This window comes from Bombus vosnesenskii, unplaced genomic scaffold (genome assembly GCF_011952255.1).
Source record: "Bombus vosnesenskii isolate JDL3184/JDL3185 unplaced genomic scaffold, Bvos_JDL3184-5_v1.1 scf7180000015458, whole genome shotgun sequence".
Taxonomy (NCBI): Eukaryota; Metazoa; Arthropoda; class Insecta; order Hymenoptera; family Apidae; genus Bombus; species Bombus vosnesenskii.
Genome location: NW_022884004.1, coordinates 12,115 through 21,000, shown reverse-complemented (window position 1 = coordinate 21,000; position 8,886 = coordinate 12,115). Strand labels below are relative to the sequence as shown.

Genomic DNA, 8,886 nt, shown 5'->3' with positions numbered 1-8,886 from the left:
TGTTACGGCAATTCGTAAATAAGTTAGTCTTCTATTTGCAGAAACGTCTCTGGCAATATCGTCACACTCTTGATTACGTCGGCGCTATCAAATGGTCTTTGGAAGAAAGTTTTCCATTATCTACTTTTGCCCATGGCGTCGTTCCAACAAATGAATTCGAGTTCTGAATCGCTTTGTCTCGTATTACGACTTTATAACGGTGTTTCTTTAAACTTTAAACGATCGTAATAAATGTATTTACGGACGATGACTGATATCTGGTCTGTCTTAAAGTTTCAACTAATTAGTGCCCCGTTACTTTGGACGTTATGAAATGTTGTATAACCAAAGACTTATCTTCTCTTTTGGTAGTTGCATAAAAGAAGACTGAGCCATTGAAACGCTCGAATAGATTAGCTGATTCGCTTAACGTATTTTTACTTCCGACGAGCTAAACACAAGAGCAGAAAGCGCATAAGGAATAATACAGAAACGTCAAACGTATACAGAAATATATTTCGTAAAAGCATTAGTACGTAACATGTCTTTATAATTCTATTTATGTATAGTAAAATGGCTTGTATCCATTTTCATGAATTATAACTGACGTTTCAAAGCATTCATGTAGATATGTAACTCTCGTTAATTAATAATTTAACAATGCGTCATGAAACGTATCATTTTCGTTTCTTCCTTTGTTTCGTTATACACAGGAACGAATTTGTAAATAAAGATGTATAATCAACGATAACATATGACAGCGAGTATAATAACTGTCAGCAAAGGAAGAGGTCGGTAAAATGATTGTGGTTGATTTCCGTGTATCGGTAAATAAGCTTTGACAGACGTTGCCGGGGGACTCGGTGTCGGTGAAACCGCGTCGATGAAATGATTGTCAGTAATTTAAAGATAACCCAATTTATTGATCTGTCTCCCCTTCATGGCGTTGTACGTTTCTCTATAAAACATATTCTACCTCGGAGGGCTGAAAAATTTAACTTGGTTTCACTGGACTGGACTGTAAGTAAGAAAATTGAAATGCAAAATCCACGTGTGAGCGCAACGGTTTAGATGGAAAGTTCGATAGGACAATTATGTATATTAGCCTGAAAGAAAGCTCGTGGCTTCGCACGCAACACGTAATTTCCCTTGCTGAAATAATCCTATTACAACGATACGATTTAAAATTTTCCTTAACAGACCTCGCAATGTAATTCTTCATCTACAATTTTTTATTCGGCCTGAAACAAGAGACTTTCGAAGCCTTATAGAGTCTCGCGAATCTAAAAGTCAGGGTTCAACGTATTTTCGCGTCTTATTCTATAATACTGAAGACATTAAAGGTGTTAACGATTATTGTCTCACTATATACGTACATCAAACGAGTACTTACGTAAGAGACGAATGGAAATGGAAACAGCCGAGAATAATTGAAGATAATTTGAATACGTTCCAGGCCATAATACAATTTCTCGTGAACCGTAATTGATTCGCAGAAGGGAATTGCTGCTTCTCACGACTAGCAAAGTGTTTCGCAAAAAAAAAAAAGAGAAATGGTATCGGAAGGATAGAAAAAAAGCGGTGGCTTACATCAAGCAATCTTCATGCCGATAATGCATTTATTATTCAGTTCGTTCATTTTCTATCGCGTAACAGACACTGGGATAACTGACAGAACGAGCGTATTAATCTTGCATCTCTCAACCTGACTTCACCCGATGGAAAAATATTTACTGGTCTGGAATCGTGCATCGCTAATTAGTAAAAAAGTAATAAGCAAGAAAGCAATTATACTACCGGATTGGTATTTCTATTTTATTGGAGAGTAATTAACCTGAGTAAACCAACAAAAACTTATCGAAAATCAATCGAAATTAAATCACCTTTTCAAACAGGCTATAAATAGCCAACTAATATTTGCAGTAATAAACTTCACTTTCGAATAAAGTATACGCTCTATAAATTGTAAATTGATAATTTCGTTATTATATCATTTTTCTTAGTCTAAACTGAATTCAGTGAAAAGAGCTTTCAATTGAATTACACACTTCATTAGTTTATGAATTATATTCGTTACCATACGTACAAAAGAAGGGTGACTGGTTTAAAAATTCAAAGGGTAGAACCTCCAAGCTCACGATTGGAAACAGATTCAGTTCAATGGTTTAATTTGCCATTTAATTGAATTCTCTGGCAATTTCAGCGAACTGTGGGCTTTAGAAGTGTCCAGCATTCAAAGGCAAGACCTCCTCCATCTTTCTCTTTCTTTCAGTTCCAACCTCAAGTAATTGACCTGTTAATTCGACGCTATATTTACATGCTCGCAAGGGATTCAGACGACTTCATTGCGTTAAATTCGCAATTTAGCAAACACGAATGTCTCAATCAATTTGTAGTTCGAAACAAATAAAAGATAATCAATTTTTCAAAATAACAATCGATATGTTCAATGCATTTGTCGATGCATTTGATCGTTATGTTCATTTAGCATTTTTATAATAAAAGCGTAGAACACATGTACATACACATAATATTCCATGAAATGATTTATACAGACTATGAGTCTCGTTTTATCATATTATAAAAGAATGAATGAAGAAAAATTCAGTTTTTATTCTCATCAAATTAATTTAATATCGGAATATATCATTTTAGTCGTTATAAAAATTTTATGTCAAAAAGCGGTCACAGATACATATATAAATAAATGTCCAATCCTATGCATTTATTTAAGCTGAAATCTGAACTTAAATATTTATTAACAATATTCTGACGAATATGTAATGAAAGATAAAAGCAGCTTTATTTTTTTTATAGGATGGCTCATGCTTTTTATTCATTTTATGTTTTTCGTTGTCAGCGCGTAACTACCTATCAGCCGCATGAATGCCAGGTTTTACTACTCAGAAGCGAAGAAGCGAAGAAGCAAATATATGTTACCTTGCATGGAAAAACGTTAGATACATATAAAAGTCATAACGTAGCTATTTACACATGGGGAATATTTATTTTCGTATGAAATATTTTTGCTTCTGAATTCTCATTATAAATGTACGTCCATTTCCTACGTTAAAGTACGTCTCTGCTTTGAAAACCTTCATTTAAATATAACGGTTAACAGAATATTATTAGAGAAATATTAAAACGAGACGCTAAAAGAACATTTTAATAAAGTACAAATGATTATTTGTTCCTTGTTAAATTGCACTGCTGTAACTCTAATTTTATTAAATTCAAAATGAATCATTTATAATATAAATTTTATTAATATATTATTAATATAAAATTAATTATATATTATTAATATATTATTAATATAATCTAATTATTAATATAAAATTTTATTCCGCAAAAATCATAAAGTTGAAAGTTAGGAACGAATAACAAATGAATAACCTAGTTTCATTAAAAGGCACGTGGTTAAGGTACGCCAATCCGCGTAATAACTTTGACACTCCAATTATTATAAAATATGTATCCTTAAGGGATTTTTTGCGCGAATGCAAAATACTTTTCATACGTGCAACTGAATAAATGGGGCGTGATTTTCAATATTTCTTTTTGTAGAATTTATAACAAAGTAACTTTTTCACAAATGTGTTCGCTAACATTTTTACAACGTAAATGTCTTCTTTTGTAATTAATAATTTCAACATTTCTCTGAACAGTTTCGTTGTGATAAAAAAAATATACAAAGATTATGACGTGCTTGTTTAAAAATATTTATACGGAACAAGACTTTGAATTTGTCAGACCAATCGTTCTAACGAACGAATAAATTAAACGACTCGTAACAAAAAATTATTCCTGTCCATGTTTCTCTTTGTAAAAGTAATTCAAGGCAAGTTAGATGAATCGCTGTGTACCCTATTCGCGTAGCATGTGCTTTAACGACCAGCGTGCAAGCGTTAACGGTGTGCTTTAGTTTCTCTCTGGTTGTGTTAAGTGTTTAAGTAATGAGCATATACTCACTACGGGTGGTTTGCATGAGATCACCTGGCACCACTTCGGCTTCGAATGATAGCAGATGCAGAGACTGCAAACCGCAGGTCCCGGCACAAGCATAAGACCATGTCGAATGGTTTCTCCTTGAAAGTCAGTACTGTTGTCGTCTATAGCATCTGAAGACGATTCTCAGCTTGAATATCTTTGCCATTCGACGGTCGTACGCGCAGTTACGTTAACCGTTTCAACGCCACTCAGCGTGATCATGCTGTACGCGTAGTGTGGTGAACTGTGTCGCGATGTTTGGTTACGATTGTCAATTCACAACGCGCTCGGTTCCGAACGTAGCTTGTCACTAGTCTATCAGAGTTTCCTCTCGTAATTACTTTTCTTTCAAATAATCGTAAACCAAATAAAGAAAAAACTAATGTATAAATTACCTCTTGAATTGGAAAACCAATTACAGAACGTCACACAAACAAAAGGTAAAGCACGAATATTTGGCAACCTTTTGACTCTTTAGTGTAACGTTTCTGATATAGCTGATGAAGTGAAGCGTGAACGCGTTGAACGGTATGTTTCGACAATCCGATACGGATTTTTAAAACATCCCTGATACTGAAACGGCTAATAGCGTTACGAAAACGATCGTGTCAGGAAATTTTTGTTCGGATCCGCAACGGATCCGCATTGCGGCTGCCACAATGCTTCTACGTAGCATTGATGCTTCATCGATGAAGCACGATTGAAATTGGATATTCGATTTCTTACTGGGGAGAGAGTTTTCATATCGTGTTTACTGTTTCACTTCGCAAGTGTGCTTTACAGTATACGTTAGAACTTGAAATCGAGCTATTTGAGTTAAAGTCGCTTGAAGCTTGAAATGACGTTTAAAGGATATAAGAATAATAGAAGGCTAAAATTCAAAAGTGTATATACGTACATATACATTTCAATAAAAATAGCAGATAATCTCAAGTAAAAAAAGTAGATTCGCGCTAGTAAAATAGTTTCAAAATACTTGTGAAAAGTCAAACGACTTGACTAATTAAAAATGGATGTAAGAGCTTAAAGGACAAAGGCGTATAAGAGTATCAATTAAGTAACAAATTCACAGTGACAAAGAGGTTTCCAGTCGATCGAATTCAAATAAATCGGCTAATTTGAACGAAACTTTAGATGCACGAGAAGCGACACTCGTCCTCAAGGACTACGAAAGTTCTACTGGGATGAATGAAAACTTTTGTCTGACCCGGTGTGTATACACAAGATGCGCGAATCTCGAGTACAGCTTGCATTAATTAAAGTAATTGGTTGGTTTGATCAAATTAATCGGTTTAAGCAAATCACTTTGAGTCCAATTACCGGATGTCATCGATGCTACGTTGAAATGGCGAACACCATCCAAGTAATTGATGTCCTCTGTAATTATATGTTAATCATGCGCGGAATCAGAACGATTCGACCTCGTTCCAAAGCAAATCGTTACTAGAGTAGAGACGCGAATTAATAATTCGTGTCAATTGTTCGATCGTGTTCACAAATTCAAATGCGGTTGAGTGGCGGAAACCATTTATAACACGTCCCATACAGCATAGATCGCATACACGTCTTAGGATGTATTTTTGGTACTTATATATACTCTATATATTCTTACTCTATATATACTGTAATATCGTAGAACGACGAACGATTGTCGGGTGAAGAGGATTTGACGCTGGAGGAGCTGAGGAGTAAGCTCGACAGATGAATCTGCCTATATCCGATGCGAGATCTGTGCTGGTTGCCAGGTTGAACAGAGCGTGCAAACCTGGTCGATCTACTCCTAAGGGTTCGAAGCGTGGCGAAGATCAGAGCTAATTGAGTCGTCGAAGAGTAGAGTCGTGAGAATTGATAGAGTTGTTAGAGAGAGAGAGAGAGTGTGTGTGTGTTAGATTCGTTGTGACGAGAGTGATCAAATAACTGTAAAGTTATTTGATATAGATATGAGTATTGCATTTAGTTTCCGTTAAATATCGTTCTCTGTCCAATTTATATTTGTATATTCAATTTAATATTAATAAATTGTAAGTAATCGAAAAAAAATTTCTATCCTTATTTTCCGATATTACAAGTGGGGGCTCAGCCGGGATTGAATAGGACAGAAAACGACACGATTTAACGGAGCTATTTGTGCGGGAGTAGAAAAAGAATAGAATAAAATGGCGAACGTTGAAGATGTCGTGTAAAATTAAGGTAAAAATAAGGAACTTGTTAATTTCCGAAAAGGAGATTAAGTTCTTTTTATTTTTTACTCAATTTATACAATTTTTTCGGTTCGCGATGATACACTTTCGATACTTGGATTAGTTAAGAATTTTTTTATTAGACTGACTGGATGATTTTGAAGGGAGCATTTATATTCTTCCATTCGTTGGAGTGGGAGAAGGTTTTGTTTATACTTAGCGTAAAATTCGGAGAACGGCTGGAGTGATCGAATGCCACTCAGGCGGCTGAGAACGGTGCTGACCGGACGGTCACACGCGATAAGGCGTTCGGAATTTCGGTTTGTTATATACAGTTGCTCGAATTTCGTCTGTGACAAAGACCTCGAGAAGCTGAGGACGAAAGAGCTGAGAGCGCGTCTCGCTAGCTTGGGGTTGAACGTAACGGGAAGAAAACCCGAACTACGCGCGCGGCTACAGGCGGCCCTAGAAGGAGACGATGTATCGTCGGAAGAAGAGAGCTCCGACGAAAGTGAAGGCGAGGACGACAAACAAGGCGCGCGAGAATACAGGAGAGGCACGCGAGCGGTGTATCAGGACCGCGATGAGTATCACCAGAAGGTATGCGTCGGTTCGATGTTGAGTCTTAAAGACGTGGAAGACTCATTAGAGAAATTCAGCGGGGATGATCTGCTGAGTGGAATGGGAATGGAAATCAGTGGGTGAAAGACTTCGAGGAAATGGCAGAAGTGTGTGGTTGGTCAGACGCCCACATGGTGACCTATGCTAAGAAATTACTCGCAGGCTCCGCTCAGGCCTTCGTACGACAAGAGCGATGCGCGAAGTCCTGGGCAAAGCTAAAGAGAGCGTTGAGGAATGAATTTGAAAATGTAGTAAGTGCCCAGCAACATGAGGATGATCTTGAGCAACTGGTTGGATTTAAGAAGCAATTGGAGAAGAAATTAGCTGATGCTTACGAAGAGGTCGAGGAACAACGTCAGGTTGTTGGACAATGGAAACGACGCGTGCAAAGTCTGAATGGCGAGATGCACGACTTGAGACTACTGTTGGAAGAACAAACAGCTAGGAATAATCTTCTGAAAAAGAAACAGCGCAAATTTGATTCAGAAACTCAGAATCTAATGACCGATCTGCGGCAAGAGAAAGCGCAACGTAAAAGATTAGCTAGAGAAAAAGAAATCGCGATCGCGGAGAAGTTTACCATAGAACAGAACCTTAGTGACGCAAGATTGGAAATCGAATTGAAGGAAGAAAGATTGCGGACATTGGGCCAAGAGCTTGAGGAGTTAACATTTGGAAGCAAAACGGAGGAGGAAGTAGCACAGCTGAAGAACCAGTTAGAAGATGCAGAATGCGCTAGAGCAGTTGCAGTTAAAGCGAAACAGGCACTGGAGCAAGAACTGAATGAGACGCGGGCTTCGTTGCAGGAAGCACTGCGGCAACGTTCCGAAGCAGAAGATCGTGTTAATGTAGCTAGTCGCGAACGAACTGAGCTACTGTCGCAATTGGAAGAAAATAAAGAAGAGTTGGCAGAAGTTTTGAAGAAGTATCGGGCAGCTGTGCAGCAAGTGTCGGAGGAACGGAGAATAGTGGCAAGATACGTGGTGATTGGTAAAGTGGACCACGAGATGGTGTCCTCGTCGGATTCTTGCGGCCAGCAGGAGGACTTAGCGAACATCACGAGGAGGAAGAATCTGGCTAAACAACAGCAACAGGATGTTGTTGACGATATTTGCAAATTTACTGAGAAGGATAGCGTTGCGGGTGTGAGGGTTGTTTCAAGTTTTCGGATAGACTCGAAGAGAGTCAATGCAAGGCGAACGAAAAGACAAGGGAAGTCGCACGTGCGGAATCCCTCCAATAATATCGATACGAAGATTCGATATACAGAGGATGTGGATGACGAGGACGACGATGGGATTGTCGAGGACACGATGAACGTGAAACCTTCGAAAAAGAAGAGATCATAGTCTCGGTAGATGGTAAGTTGTTAGCGTCTTCCATGTACGAACCGAGCCTACGAAAACGTCACGATGCTGCCACGACGATCAAAGACCCTGACAAGAGTGAAATGGGTAAACAAACAGCGGAGAGGAAGATAGAGGAAGAGCGAAGGAGGAGCAGTAGCATCGAGGACGAACAGGCCGTGGTGTTCCAAGAGGAACGAGATCAGTTGCGTACAGACGCAAAGAGACGGATCGAAGAGATCCAAGCCCGAGACAAGTGGACGTATAACAAGAGACGCAAGAAGGCGACAGCATACAGGACGGGAGATCTAGTGGCGATCGAGAGGATGCAGAAGGGTCCCGGGCTAAAGCTGCATCCGAAGTTTCTTGGACCGTATCGGGTGATAAAAGTCCTGCGAAATGACCGATACATAGTGCAGCGAGAGGGGGAGCACGAAGGGCCACGTACAACTTCCACGGCAGCCGATCACATGAAGTGGTGGAATGCTGACGATAGTGATGTAAGTACGAGCAGCGATGATGAGCACATCTGAGGGCAGATGTGATTGTCAGGAAAGGCCGAATGTAATATCGTAGAATAGCTTTGATTGGAGATCGGCTGAAATTAGAAAACACCGTGTACGTCGTCTTTCGTGGTTTGTTTACATCCAAGAGCGCCTAGTAACAGCGACGCGAGAAAGGATAAGCAGCGTCAAAACAGAGGTACGGTTTCATATTTCAAGGAGTGGCAATCGAGAGGCCAGAGTATGTGAGCCGAAAAGTGTGTATGT

At 38.8% G+C, this 8,886-nt stretch overlaps 1 protein-coding gene across 1 annotated transcript; it reads left to right on the top strand.

Annotated features, from left to right (window-relative positions):
* The first annotated feature begins 6,125 nt into the window (after positions 1–6,125).
* Positions 6,126–8,649, top strand: LOC117241225 (unconventional myosin-XVIIIa-like). Its single transcript, XM_033507190.1, has 4 exons — positions 6,126–6,148; positions 6,485–6,846; positions 6,933–7,913; positions 8,108–8,649. The coding sequence occupies exons 1-4, from the start codon at positions 6,126–6,128 to the stop codon at positions 8,647–8,649; spliced, it is 1,908 nt and encodes a 635-aa protein (XP_033363081.1).
* Positions 8,650–8,886: the final 237 nt, after the last annotated feature.

Excerpts from the sequence above, each read along its gene's own strand:
- LOC117241225 (XM_033507190.1), top strand. The coding sequence starts at position 6,126 with ATGGCGAACGTTGAAGATGTCGT. Across the intron at positions 6,847-6,932 it reads TGGAATGGGAATGGAAATCA|GCTCCGCTCAGGCCTTCGTA; the intron begins GTGGGTGAAAGA and ends AATTACTCGCAG. Across the intron at positions 7,914-8,107 it reads TGAGAAGGATAGCGTTGCGG|AAGAGATCATAGTCTCGGTA; the intron begins GTGTGAGGGTTG and ends CCTTCGAAAAAG.